The sequence below is a fragment of the Phoxinus phoxinus genome, assembly GCF_949152265.1.
Source record: "Phoxinus phoxinus genome assembly, chromosome: 4".
Taxonomy (NCBI): Eukaryota; Metazoa; Chordata; class Actinopteri; order Cypriniformes; family Leuciscidae; genus Phoxinus; species Phoxinus phoxinus.
The window spans coordinates 32,822,423-32,837,912 of record NC_136879.1 but is presented as its reverse complement, the minus strand read 5'-3'; the positions used below and the strand labels follow the sequence as shown (position 1 = coordinate 32,837,912).

At 36.8% G+C, this 15,490-nt stretch overlaps 1 protein-coding gene across 3 annotated transcripts in view; it reads right to left on the bottom strand.

Moving 5' to 3' along the window:
- The window catches only part of tyw1 (tRNA-yW synthesizing protein 1 homolog), a 53,383-nt gene that overhangs the window by 29,883 nt on the left and 8,010 nt on the right, over positions 1–15,490 (bottom strand). For all 3 annotated transcript variants that reach the window (XR_013797125.1, XM_079609313.1, XM_079609314.1), the window contains 4 exons: positions 12,170–12,302; positions 4,352–4,404; positions 4,096–4,214; positions 569–678 (listed from right to left, as the gene is read on the bottom strand). Coding sequence is in view for 2 of the 3 variants with exons in the window: in XM_079609313.1 (XP_079465439.1) it covers positions 569–678; positions 4,096–4,214; positions 4,352–4,404; positions 12,170–12,302 (415 nt within the window). In the remaining variant the exon portion in view is untranslated. The remainder of the gene's footprint in view (positions 1–568; positions 679–4,095; positions 4,215–4,351; positions 4,405–12,169; positions 12,303–15,490) is intronic.

The window sequence follows — 15,490 nt, the reverse complement described above, 5'->3', positions numbered from 1 at the left end:
TGCAGCATATGGTGAAGAAAGTGACAGGGTGCAAATGAATAAATTAGACCCAGTCGAACTGCACTCAGAGCCTGTCCTGTAACAGCCTTCTGCAAACCGTAGTGACAGCTAAATATACCCCAGTGTCTTGTGGACAATCTCTGAAACCGGGAGGGTTTTCAAAGACGTCAATATAGTGTTATGTCACACAATGTTTGAATAGCTTCCAACTGGATTTGTGCCTCTGAGGAAAAAGGATTTAAATAAAACAAAAGTTATTTCTGTACAATTACAGTGTAAAGGGCTATTCACAGCAGGTGTGAATTTTCTGCTCAGGTTTTTTGGCACAAATAGATTTCTGGAGAATACATTCACCTGTACACCAAAAACGAACACAGACCAGAAAATTCACAGACAGCTTTTGTCATTTGTTCACATCAAACTTGGTGTGAGGTGAGATGTAAAATACACCTTGGCCAATTCATGTTTTTACTAATGCAGTGGCCTTTTAATCCTCAGTTGTTTGTTTAAAGGCAGCAGGAGAGGTTAGCTGAAGGTAACGGACAGTGGAGCTCCGGGGAGCCATTACCTCTGAATTGCCGAATCATGTTCCTGTGGTTCTCCATGGCCTCCTGAATGATCTTCTCGGCCGGGTCCATTTTCCAGCGCCACTCTGTTCCCACTGGGTTGGTGTGGTGTCTGTTCAGAGAGAATGAAAGAGGACAGCTCCTGTCAGCATGGCACCGTCACAGCATTACACGCCCTGGACCGCAGTCTCATTCCCCTGAGAACAACACCTGCATCCCCACTGCCTGCAAATTAGCATCCTGTGACCCTTTCAACAGCTCTCACATCACATAAAAGGGCATAAATGCCAGGCAGTGTGGCTTTACTTCCTTCCCCTGCCATAAATAGCAACAGGAGATGTGAAAATGCTGGATGTGACGCCATATTCCTCACTTCACCAGGGGTAGAGCCAAATCCTATTATGAGGATGTGCAAAACTAAATTTTTTAAAATGGACAAGTCAGTGGGTTGTCTGAACAACTAGCCCACAAGCAGATTGTTTTTTTTTCCAGTATGTTTTTAGCTGCAAGCTTATAGAGTTGAGAATCAGAAAGTACAACTAAATAAATAAATGCTATCATTTAAATACATAAATGATATATACTTAAATATACACACATATATATAGACTTTTTTTAAATGCATTAAAAATCTTGCCGATCTAAAAATTTTGACTTTTGAGTAGTGTGTGTGTGTGTGTGTGTGTGTGTGTGTGTGTGTGAGTGTGTGTGTACATATAAACAGCACTAATATTAGTGTGTGTATATAGTCATATATAGGATATTATATATATATATAAAAACACCACCAAAACAGTAAAAAAAAAAGACCACTAATATTAATAAATATTACCATTAGTATTAATAATACCAAGAAACAAAAGAAGTCCAAGACGTCAAGTAAATACCTACAGCAATTCCTGTTCTTATCAATAGCAATCAACTGGCTTGATCTTTTTGCACTCTTGCCTTTATCAAGATGGGCTTCTGGGCTGAAGAGCCAATGTTTGAGATGGGTTCAAGAGCTTTTCCTCTAATGCCTTTGCTCAGTTTCAGGCGATACCACCTAAATTATCCAGCCCATCCACATGAAGAGGCCTCTTCAGACTCATCATTTCGAGTGCCACTTTTAACCGAATTACTCGCCTAATGCGAAGTTCAATATTTCCATCACATTCCATGAAAGCGGAGGACTAAACGACTTTTGCATTTTGAAACTTCTTCAGCACATTTATTTGCATTATGTCATTAACTGTGTGGCATTTGAGGATTGGCACAGCATGTGGCAACGAAATGGATGGAAAATTTGATTAGCGCAACGCTCTGAATCACAGCGGCACAACAAAACACAACCCACAATGCCAAAAACTAGATCCGATACACTGCTCATTCACAAGTGCATAAAAATAGAGTTCACTAACAATCTCAAGACGATGATTTTTCTTCATAATGCCCCATAATCAGCTGATTCAATGAGAAAATAGGATGGGGAAAAATGATTTACTCAACAGCAGGATCAAAGTCTCTCTGAGACGCCCTCAATCTGCTGTGTTAATCTGACAGCGCAGCTCAAACTACAGACACAGAAGTTGGTTTTTGTGCATTGGAGGCTGTCCCAGTATGTCCTGTCCCAGAGCTGTAGGACATGACACAGTGTCCTGTTAGTTTATGGGTGGATGTTTGTGTCAGGCTGACAGGCTCACAGTGACGACTTTAAATCAAGTCCATCTCTGTCAGCAAGCAGATTTAAGCTGGACTGTACCTTAAGGCAACTAAGGGTCACACACAGTGGAAATCATCCCAGATACAATCTTTACAGGGGGGAGCGCTGATGCTCTTTGACAGCTCTTCCCCCCCACCCCATCACATAAAACCTCACAGCCAATGACAGGAATATTGAATACTACCTTCTTTCCACACGTGTCACTATGAATCAGCAGTGCTGCATCTACCGTTGCACTTACAATTCATTCAGATGGACATCACAGCTGTTTGCTCAGGCATCTCTCACATGATACGGGCTGATATAGGAAAAGAATGACTTTTTAACCTTTAACCCATTTTTTTTGTCCCACTTTATAATAGGTTTCTTAAAGTACTGGAGTCAAAAAAAGTACTAATTAGGTACAATGTACTTGTTCATGTATAAAAAAACACTTTTGCTGTTATTGAGGAGGTATATCAAAAAATGTTCGGGACAGGTTTGGTGGTATGGGTAGGTTTAAGGGTGAGTTAAGGTGTAAAGGAAGGATCAACAGTGTAACTATAGATTCAATTACAGAAGTTAAAGGATAATTCCGGTATTTAACACCTTGAGTCTATATTGTAGTTTGTTTTGGATGAACAAGATTTTTTTGACAATGGTTCCTCTCTCGAGTTTTTGACTATAATAGAATTGGCCATGGACCCATTTAACATTGGAGTCAATGGGCATGTCCGAAAATGTCATTAAAACAGCCAATAATGTTCGTTTACAAAACTGTTAAACTCACCGAGTGGTTAGTGGTGTTCGTTGATGATTATAAACAATATATCGTCGCAATATATGATTCCAATCCGTTTATTTTGCTATAGTGGAACTATTTTTTCAGACACTTCACAACTGTGTAACTTCCGCTCAATATTTGAATCTGAAGCGATAGCACACTCCCGACCACTTGATGGCGATAACTGATGTTTATGTCTCGCGGGACACTCACGGTCACAGTCGAGTTCAACTTCATATTACAAGTAACAATTAATGAAGGTTTTGTTTGTTTATTTCGCTTACTCTCCCGGAGCACAGTTGCTCTGCTCGCTAGACTTATGAGAAACGGAAGCGAGCAAAAAGACTACATCGACCAAATGTAAACAGCCCCCTTTCCGTTTCCGGTAGCGCATTTATATTAACGAGCACTCAGTCCTTCAACAGAATTCAATGGGATTTTACAAAATGACGAATAAAACACGACAGAAACTGTATTTCGCAACACTTTTTGTTTCTGGAACATCAACTAACATCACTAATCACTCGGTGAGTTGCACAGTTTTGAAAACTAATGTCAAAGGTTGTTTTAATTACATTTTCGGACATGACCATTGACTCCAATGTTAAATGGGTCCATGGCCAATTCTTTTATAGTCAAAAACTCGAGAGGAACCATTGTCAAAAAAATGTTGTCCACCACTCTTGTTCATCCAAAACAAACTACAATATAGACTCAAGGTGTTAAATACCGGAATTATCCTTTAATTACAGCTGTAATTACAAGCAGGTTCAATGTGAAAACATGCATTTACACAATAAGTGCATTGTATCAAACTATTCATTTAAATGTTATTAGTAGTGGAAGTGCCTATTTTTTTCATATAAAAATGGACGAGTTACGCACCCAATATTAAATACTCAGTTAAGGGTTTGTTGAAACCCCAAATATGAGCATTAATAGATTGCTTTAGGTAATTTATTTCAGTATTAATTTATTAGGTGCATATCATGGAATAAATATATACATTTTTATATTGAATTAATAAATATATATATTTATATTTTTTACAAATCTTCTCCTACCTCCAGCAGAAAACACATTTGTTGGCACAGGCCAGGCTCGGCGTGGTCTCCATACATCGATGTGATTCAATCCCATAGAAGGTGTGTTTATAGCAGCCTCCTCTCCCTCTCAGCATTGACTAACAAAAAAGGGGCAACATTGGTTTCATTTATACAAAGAAAAACTGTTCCTTCCTGCCTGGAAAGATTATGCTGCTTTAAAAAAGAAACTTGCTAAAGAGCCTTGACAACAAATCAATAGAAGGAAACAACCTACCTTAGTCCAACGACACAGTTTCACCCCGGAGTGACTTCCTATTAGTTTATACCCTACAGACCACGAAAAATAAAGAACAGATGGAAACCAGGCATGCAGAGATTTACAAGTTTTCTAAATACTGATTGAGCTACATATCCTCAAAAGACAAAAAGCATCTTACACTGCCTTTAAACATAGAAATCCAATCCAAAACACGTAGTATTTTAAATGCCAGCAGTTACTGGATTAGTCACCAACATGTTTGACTTTAGAGGTGGGAAATTTCACTAATATTGTTGGCCTGTTGTCAGAAACTTTATTATTGCTATCAATTATTGATCATTATACCATTTAAAAATATATATTTGTTCATGTCATGGTCAAAAATATAAATCTATACTACTATAAACTAAAGTAAATAGTTTCTACAAATGAATTTAGGCATCACAGTATTATAATGCACAGTATGAAAGATAAGTTTTCATTACATAGTGTTTAAATTAGAAAAAAAAGTGCTCATACTGCTCTTTTGACCTTTCCATTCATCAAATATTAAGCAGCACAACTGTTTTCAACACTGATAATATTAGGAAATGTTTCTTGAGCAGCAAATCAGCATATTATAATGATTTCTAAAGGATCATGTGACACTGAAGAGTAAAGATGCTAAAAGTCAGCTTTGCCATCACAGAAATAAATTAAATTTGAAAATACATTCAAATAGAGAACAGACAATTAAAATGTAAATGCTTGATCAATAAAATGCAGCCTTGATGAGCATGAAACTTTTCAAAATATTTTGTCTTCTTTTTTTATAAAATAATTGTTTTTACCAACCCCCAACTTTTGAATGTTTTAAAATGTATGTTCTATAAAACATCTACAGTATTTTCAAACACAAATGCGCATTAAAGTGGAAATACCATGGAATGCAGGAATCTTTTTCCTTTTCCTTTTTTCGTGCATTATGTGTACTCTAATAATGTTAATATTAGAGCAATTTCTACAATGCCCAAACATTTTCAAAAGTTAATCTGCAACCTTCATAAATCATTATTGTATTGACCTCACAACCATAAGCACATTTTTTATGACAAATCATCATAACACGGCTTAAAACAGCAGTATTTAACAGGTTGTGTTAGAGATGGTATAGAAGGCAAGGCAATGCAATAGGGAGCCTAAAAGTAAAGGTGCATTTATAATGTACACTCTGTACTAGCACAAGGATTTCCATTTTACAGTTTGCACAGGATCTTAAACATCTAGCAGGAGAAATGCCAGACATTTTCCAACAAAGCTCCTCAATACATCTCAGCAGGCTGAAAGGCCAAATGTGCTTAAGTCTGCCCATTTCTAAAGTCCATAGCTTCATTCTCCCACAACTGCGCTGCGTCCCCTTGGGGAATCCGACTCAATTTAGACTTTAATCCACATGTAAGGGCCATCACTGGGGCAACCATCACTCCCTATAGCAGTCTTAAAGTCCCCATGTGGTGAAAATTAAGTTTTTAATGTTGTTTATATGTCTATGTGGTGTTTTTAATGTGCTTTAAGATAAACCATGTGCAAATTCATAAGTCAACACCATTGCTAAGAATTTTCTCCTTAAAGGGGTGGTTGAGTATGATTTCACTTTTCTCAAAAAAAGATTTCACTCTTTTCAAATGTTGCTGTTTGAGCATAAACAACTGCAAAGTTACAACACTCAAAGTTCAAAGCAAAGGACGATATTTGCTTTTAAAGAAAAGGACTACAACAAACGGCTGGTATGGACTACACAACATTTATCCGGGGTTAGTGACATCACCAACCCTAAAATGTACATAAACCCCGCCCCCCCGGAACACGTAGTCCATGTTGAGAAGAGGAAAAGTTGTTGTATAAGAGTACATTTGTGAGTCAGCTCAAACTTTAGCATCCATCTTTTCACATGCAATCGAAAGTCACTCTAATACAATAATTATATTGTATTTTGCTTTACACTTGTATGTTGTATGGATTGGTTTATTGATTGTATGTTTATTTATTTCTATGTGTAACTGTGGTGTTGTTTTTGTCGCACTGTTTTCGCTTTGTCTTGGCCAGGTCTCAGTTGTAAATGAGAACTTCTCCACTGATTTTACCTGGTTAAACAAAGGTTAAATAAATAAAATAAAACTGTGAGCATCTCACAACAGTTCCTATATAAGCGATTTATAGATTACCATGACAGAATATCCTAATTGAAGATAGTTAACTCCACATTAGCAACATAAATTCATCAACTAACCTTTCAGAGTCCTGTCACTTGTCACTTCTTCTTGAGTCTCTCCATCTTTGTCTGACTCCATTTTAACATTAAAGGCAGAACAGTTTCTGTCATTTTAGTGTGTCTGCGGCAGCTGCTAACACACATGAGCTCTTGAAACCCCACCCTCTGCAGCAGCTCAGTTGCATTTAAAGGGCCAGGCACAAAATGGTGCGTTTTTGCAAACCCTCAAAAAGTGACAACTTTTACATGCTATATAAAAATATCTGTGGGGTATTTTGTGCTAAAACTTCACACACACACACTCTGGGGACATCAGAGATTTATTTTACATCTTGTGAAAAGGGCATTTTACCACCCCTTTAAAACTGCAGTGAACTAAAGACAGTCTTAAAAACATGTTTTGAAATCGCTGGTGTTTCTAAAAACGACCTCGTAACCAATCACGTCAACGTGCGGGAGGGCTTTAGCATATCAACTATGCCATGAAGCAAGGGAGTCTCAAGAGAAGCCAGGTTACCCTGGTATTTTTTTCCATTGATGTAGAAAATCAGGTAGATTTAGCAATATAGCGGGTTTCTGATGAACTAAATGCTTCTGTCTACTGACGTTTTAAGTTTTTCAAAAGCGTTTCTAATGATGCTGATTGTTAAAAGGTAGCGGTTTGACTTGATGGCGAACGGGAACATGGTTTGTGTAACATTAGCAACACATTATTATCTGTTAAATAACAGTCAAGCAAAAGGCTAATAATACTTTGATCATACAAATGTTTGCGATGTTGTAAAAAGCGATACCATTGTGCAGAGTTTACCTTAGTAAATTGGCAGAGCAAATCTCTGAGCTGACGCGGGGCTAATTAGCATATTTATGGATACACGTGTACTAAATGAAGCAAGGGTGTAGAGCTACATTCAAGCTATTTAAAGGCATGAAGACATTTTTTACACAGGCAAAACCTTTAAATATGTCATTTCGGTGACCAATGATGCAGTTTTAAGGGATCAAATTATTGACTACAGGGGGACTTTAATAAAACCGCAGAATATAAAGGCATCGCTCTGTGCTAGAACCAAACCTCTCTCAAAAACAACTTGGCACTGCATTGATAGTTCTACCAAAATGTTTAAGTGTCATCATTTGTGATGCATACAGGCCTAAATAAATCATTATTCACCAAACTTTATATGTCTCAACATTATACGTCTCAAGACCAACAAGGACTAGTTTTTGTCAATTTTGGGATTAATAAATTACCATCCACTGTATACAGACAAACATATATTTTGTGTTTGATGAAAGAAAAAAGATAATGTAGTATATTTTTAGTGAATTATTCCTCTCTTTTTCACAATTTCTCTCTACGTGCATAAAGGAGTGCAAGAAAAGCAGAAGGAAAGAAGCTCCATACTAATGATCTCAATCTCTCTATCCATGTTCATTAGCTAAACTCCACATCAAACACATGTTCTTGTCTTTTATGTCTGCAAATAGCTCACTGGGGCTGAGGATGTAAGGGAGGTGTTCGCTCGTCTCTCTCTGAAGAACCCCATCTGTATGGATAGAGCCGGGATCAGAGAGCAGGTTTGGTTTCAGCTGTGAAGGCTCAATATTTGGGCAGCTGGAAACAGAGACATGCTGAATCTTCACATCATGAGGATTCATGTGCATAGAAACTGTGAAGCACTGACATATCAGTGACACACACAAAAAAACAGCTAGGTGATATAGCTAAAATTATTATACTTTGAGATTTCCAGCCTTTTGATTAGATTTGATACATTATATAATTTGGCAATTATACATAAAATGCTGAAAGTTAAAAAAAATGTAATTGTTTCTCTAAATTAATACAAGGGAAAAATGTATGTAATATATTTTACATTTTACTTACCAATATATGACTCATTAATACCCAGTGATATGTAGTTACATATATTTTTTAAAATAACTATTTTCATAAAGGTAAAATACCACAATACTGTAGATGTCTATGAACATTCCTGAATGGTGCCATCAATAAGTCGAAGCAGAGTTATGAATAAAACCAGCTAAATTGACAGTATAAACTGATTCAAATAAATTAAACATAGCAGGTATATATATATATATATATATATATATATATATATATATATATATATATACACACACACACACTATTTAATTTTAATCGTGATTGTAATGCTAAATGCTCTCATACTTGCAAGTCATGAAAATCAACATAAAACTGTAACTGTATCTGTAAGGTGATGGATTTTTAGGTAAGAAAATTAAACCTAAAACAGAACTAACATAATTGTGGAGAAATTTTTTATTTTATCCCAGCAAAACATGCTTGCAACAGATGTGGGTGAGAGCCTTTAAGAGCATCTAGACTTACCACAATAATATCCCAATTAATTTGGAGTTACACCAACAAGTCCTATTCAAATTTGAGGATAAATTAGTGACTACTTATGACAATATATCCATGAAGAGGAGTTCTGTCCATTCTAATTAGGTTTCACCCATCAAGGTTAACCAGACGTAAACAAGGGCACAGTTAATACAGAGTCTGCCAGTCACTAGATGTGCAGCATTTCCTCACCATTTTGTCTCTCTCAGGACCATAGGAAGCTGACAGGAGCAAAAAATGTCCATCACACACTGATGACAAAAATCACCAAAACAGAACTTCACAAAATCAATGCCGCACTGCTATGGTATGATCTTAGTTTCATTACCTCAGGTTTTCATTACAAGCGGTTATTTATGGCGTGAGGTGAATGAAGAGGAATTTCAAGGCTTTAACGTCCATCACTCTGACCAAACACATTTGCCCTCTTTTTCTGCTCTAGCTGCTGTATTGCTTCTGCTGTTAAAGGAAGTGACTTAAAACAATTTCAGAGTTCTTTAGCTCTCTCCCTCATTCATCTTTAAATCATCGCTAATAATGCCGGAGGGAAACATTTCAGTTTATCATTAAAAGAGCAAAAATAACAGCGAGCGAGAGGAGGTTACCAGTCAGCCCCTCAGGAAATGAGTGTTATATAATCTCACATCAGAACCTTCTCTAGACTGCAGGCAAGTTCAGCTAAATTACACACATTAGTTTGTGCGTTCACAGTTCAAAACTCAACTTGAAAAAACAAGTGCCTCTAACGATGAAATGTCTAGGTTATCTTTTCTTCCAAAATAAAATAGAACGAAATAAACATTCACAATATTGTGTACATACATATATATATCAATATTGTGTGCTATAATATGAACATAAACACCTAATATGTGTGATTTGTAATATATAAATAGTATGATACAAAACTCCCCTTCTTTATCATCATGTCTGTTTTAATCACTCTGTCAGGGTTTATTTTGTATGAATAAGAAACAGACTGTGCATTTATTATCTTCTATTACAATACGATAAGCCAAACACAAAAAAAATAAAACACTAAAAATCTAAAATCAATAATTTTACTGTGAAATAAATAAATAAATAATACCTTTACAACATCAATGTGCAGTATGAAAGGTGGATATTCAGTTTGATATTTCATAAAGATTATATTTTATAAAGATTATATTTAACTGTGTTATAAAATTATTCGTTTTTAAAGATCTAATTAGCATTTACATTTGCTGTCATCTAAATGTACAAAATGAGGGAAATGAGAATGCACAAATATCTAATATCGGCTGATCGATAAATAAATGTAAAAAAAAATCTCCAGTGTAATTGAAATGGTACCAACGTACGCAGGCATCCCTAATTGAAATTGTGTAGTTATGCGAGAGAAATTAAACTTGCAAAAACATGTTACTGCAGAATGCTGAGATTAAACAATAAGAATGAAGTATTCCAGACAGCTGTGTACTAAAACAACTTAATTGTTCCTTATACATTTTGGGTAAGAAATGACCAGGACACATTCTTGACAGGATGGGAGAAATTTACCTTATAACACTGCATTACCAATGGAACAGGATAATGTTATCTCATACTGTGGAGATCTCTTGGTCTCTATTGATTGTGAGTTTGCGATATCAAGCATGTTAAACTAACAGCATGCTCAGAAGTGTTGCACATTGCCGCAAGCACAGTGGACACTGATTGGTAGTACACACAACCTTGGTGGAAATGCGAGCGCCGCCAGCCTCTGGTGTGCAGTGTGTGTGTGTGTGTGTGTGTGTGTGTGTGTGTGTGTGTGTGTGTGTGTGTGTGTGTGTGGCTGGATGCAGGTTGGTCTAATGTAAGGTGTGGAGCTAAAGACTCAAGGGAACTCCAGCAGCAGGAGAGGAGTAATTGGGCTTTGCTGCATCATTAAGCTCAGTTAGACACAGTCATACCATCAGAGGCTCCATCAGAAACCAGACGACGGGGGTGAAATGTGTAGTGCACAACAGGAGAAAACTTTTTAGCTCCCCAGCCAGTTTATTAATAACAAACATGAGCGCGCTTACGGAAAGCAGAAACTGTCAAAAGTGTGCGAAACAATCATAAATGAAACTAGGTTTACAATAACGGGGTGACACTCTGTCAGCGCCAAGGACCTAATTATTACCATCAGGCCCTGGCATCCAGTTTTTTTTTTTTGGATAGATAAAACAACCATCTCAGATGTACTCAATTAAAGCAGCTAGGAAAGCAGGAAACAACTGTCCATCATCAGGGAAATGGGACACAACAGTAAACAGTGAGGAGCTGGTGTGCTTAAACTGATATAAAGAAGCTACAGCTGTTGAACTTGCAGAGCTAGTAGAATTTTAATAGCGAGAGTTTTCATTATTGGTGGACCACTATTACTCATATTTTAGGTTGGAGATCTGAACAAACCCTAACCTCAAGTCTTGCAGACTCCGCAGTTTGTGCTACAGACATGACATCAAAACAGCCATTACTCCAGTCTTCAGTGTCTCATGGTCATTTTGAAATCCTTCTAATATTTTGATTTGTTGAGACATTTAGAGACATTTTTTATAATGTTTTTATAATGTTTAATATCTGTGTGGAAACCGTCATACTTTCTTTGATGAATAGAAGGTTCAAAAGAACAGCATTTATTTGAAATAGAAATCTTTTGTAACATTGTCTTTACTGTCACTTTTGATAAATTATGGTGAGTCCTTTAATTAATTTCTTAATAAATAAAAATTGCTGATCCCAAACTTTAGTGCAACGTGATAAAATGTCCCAAAAAATGTATAGATTTTTTTTTTATATATCATAAATTTGATTTATGCAGTGAAATTCTCAACTATTTTTTTTTTTAAATAGAACACTAAAGAACAAAACAACAGGAAAATAAAATAACGGCACATCTACCCGACCCACAATAATCTAACATTATAGTGGTGAGTACTGCATGTAAATATTGCATGAAAACCAAGCACATTATTTTGGTAAAAAAAAAAATGTTTTAAATATAACATGAACAGTGAATGCACAAACTACAAAGACATTCAAATTTTCATTAGAGAAGCAGAACGATGAAAAGAAGTGTGTGCATGCGCTGATATCCGCTATACAACAACTTATTTCTGTCACAGACATCTTTCTATGCGTGAGTGAATAACATATGCGGGTTAAGGTCATGTTGTACCTTGTTTAGTCAGAGCATCTCTCAAGGCAGGAGTGATCATCTCTCTCCGCTCCTCCTCTGTCTCGCTCTTCCTCACTCCATTCTGCTTTGACAGCTTCACCCCCTGGGCCTCCTCTTCGTCTCCCTCCATCCTCTGCAGCACATACAATCACACACAAAAAAAAGACACAAAACCAGTCACACATTGAAAAAAACAACTCATTCATAGTTACACAACCAATGGCGGTGCATCAGTGGAACAAAATGAGTCTGAATCTTCTCAAAATATTATTCAATATGTACATAACTAAAGAGATCTAATGAACTCTTGTTTTATTCCATTTGTTTACTAATGTGCATAACTCAGAGATATGATTTTTTCAGTCTGGCAGCGCAGGTGAGTTTTAATCACTGTACCAATACCTTGAGGTCGATCATTCAGCCAACAACACTGAAAATACATCTTACCAAAACATTTCAGTTGGGAAAATAAAAACTTACAACAACACAGCCTTTGAAACAGACTGTACTTCGATGCAGATGAGAAAGTGGCTGTGAGGGATCTAAGTAAATATTATGCTTAACTACATATCTTTCCTCTATTACACATATTTCACACTAGACGCACAGGCAGTGTAAGCAGCGCAGAAGCGGTGCGTATGCTGAGCAGGACTGCTGCGATGCGAACGGTCCCCCTTTTTTCCGTGTTAACTATTTTGTCCAAAAGCAATGCACTGTGGCTTTAATTCACTGCGAGCAACGCAGCAAATATAAACTCGGCGGCGAAAGCCCGGCTTAAAGTTACTCTTGCTTTTCCATAAATGTTACTATTCCATATTTCTTCCCAAGTATATATATTATGTCGGTATTTGCAATTTTTTCCACACTAAAAGGTCAGAGACAGTCTGGTTTTCAGTTTCAGACACTGTGAGTCAAAGGTCCAGTACTGTATGTGGCAGATGAAGGGAATAATCATTCTAAGCTGGACTCCATAGGTCATAGTAAAATCGCTCTTACCCTGACATACATTCAAAGGATCTGTATGAAATGTGCAGTACGTAAAACACAAGGCTGTCAAAACAATTACTAAAAACCACACCAATTTATCATTGTAAGGCACAGTCTGTGCTCTTACCATACCCTAGATGTATACATTAAAAAAAAAAACAAAAAAAAAAAACAGACATACTATCAATATTTTTGCTCATTTAGATTCAATATTTTTTTTTTTTTTAAACAGAGATTTTTTTTAACAAAAACAGAAAAAAACCTGAACAACAACAACAAAATCGTTTTGAGCCTGTTCTAAACGAGGTCCTTTCAAACTACAATGTTCATGTAAACAAGTAGGCACTTAAGCCCTACAGGCGCTTCCTTCTGATATTCATTTTCCTACCAGTGGCACGTCTCTGCCCCATCGTCTCTGCCTTCCTTGATTTGTGTTCTTGGACAAAACTTTGAGGTCCCTCAACATCCGGTCTGAGACGGGTGCTAAACCTGCTGTGTTTCAGTGTTTGTGTGACAAAATCCAACAGTAATAGCAGGTGGAAGGCACCAGGTGGGGTTGGGTTGAGAAGAGGACATTACGCCCTTTCACAGCGAGATCTGTCGTGGAACTGCCACGCACAACGTAGAGTTGACTAGGCTGCAATCGCCGGCTCTCTGCACCCCTCCTCTTTCAGACTAGCAGAACTGAAGCAGCTCTCTTTAGCTGGAAACGCTCCATTTCCCTCAAACCCCCCATGCAAGTGACAGCGGCGATGCAGGCAGTGGACCTGCAGAGTTCAGGCTGAGCAGCCGACACATTCAGACTGACTGACAGCCAGCCAAAATGACAACAGGCCGCTCCGGCTGCCGCCCGTCCCACTCGGGCTGATGAGGCCGCAGGACAATGGCCATTCACGAGCGGTTATCTCAATTTGCACCTTGCTAATACTACACAGTGAAAATACTGCCTCAATCCACACATGCACTAATGCATGCATGACTTTGAAATGTGTGCTTTAATATACATGTATAATCTGCAAATACTCAGAGGACTCCCAGAATAATGTCTCACAAGAGTTTTAAAGGAACAGTTCAACAAAAAAATTAAAATACTGTCATTTACTTAACCTCATGTTATTCCAAACCTGGATATTAGGCACTTGAACACACACACACAGAAAAAGAAGATTTTTGGAGAATTGTCAACTTTTACAGTTGAATGAAAAGACTTGTTCGACGAGTCTTCAAATAAAATGATCAAATAATTTCGTTTCACAGAATAAAGAAATGTATACAGGTTTGTAGCGAAATAAGGATGAGCGTGAATGTTCATTTTTGGGTGAACTATTCCTTTAACACAAAAAGTAAGAGGCTCTAAGGCAGTGGCTATTGATTTTAGGAGTGGGAGTGAGTCTATACTCAGGTTATTACCAAATCAGATAATGGAGAGGAGTCAACAGCCACTGATTTGGTTTATTAAGGATAGAGACAATCTCAATTGTAGAGAGCATTTAACTAGAAATAAGGACCGTGCAGGATATATCCCCTATACTTTTGGCTCACTTTCCAAGGAGAGAAACTTAACTTTAAAATAATAATAAATAAATATATATATAAGAATATATATTACTGACTGAACAGCAATGTATATTTTAAAAGAATTGATCATTAATTTGCATTAAATTTATCAAACATGACTGTACAGACATTTATAATGTTACAACAGATCTCTATTAAAAAAACACTGTTCTGTGCAAAATGTTAATTTAGCAACAAATCAGAATATTAAAATGATTTCTGAAGTATCATGCGACACTGAAGACTGGAGTGATGATTCTGAAAACTCAGAGTTGCCATCACAGGAATTATATTTTAAAATATATCACACACAAAAAAAGTTATTTTAAATTGTAATACTTTTTTACAACATTAACAATTTTATTTTAAATTTATTTTTAAATCAGCCCTGGAAAACGGAAGATACATTCAAAACATTTTAAAATATAGATGTCCTTTAAGGGTGTCTTTAAATGTGCAAATTCTGCACCACTAGCAGCCCCATATGATTCTTTCTAAAAGGTTTCTGCCACTGTTAGAACAAACCTTCTCAAAACTCATGCCAGTGTTTGAGCCAAATATAAACCTACATCGTGCCACTGCAACAAGCAATGCAGAAACTGCCACAGAGTCATACACACAAGCCTATGAATGGATTACATGTCATCTCTGCATCTCAAACTGGGATGAGCAAACAATTATTTTAAATTAAACTCATAAATGGAAATTATTTTCTTTTTATATGAAAAAATACCACAACTAAAGCAGTGCAGATCATACAGGAATGCAAGGTCAGGA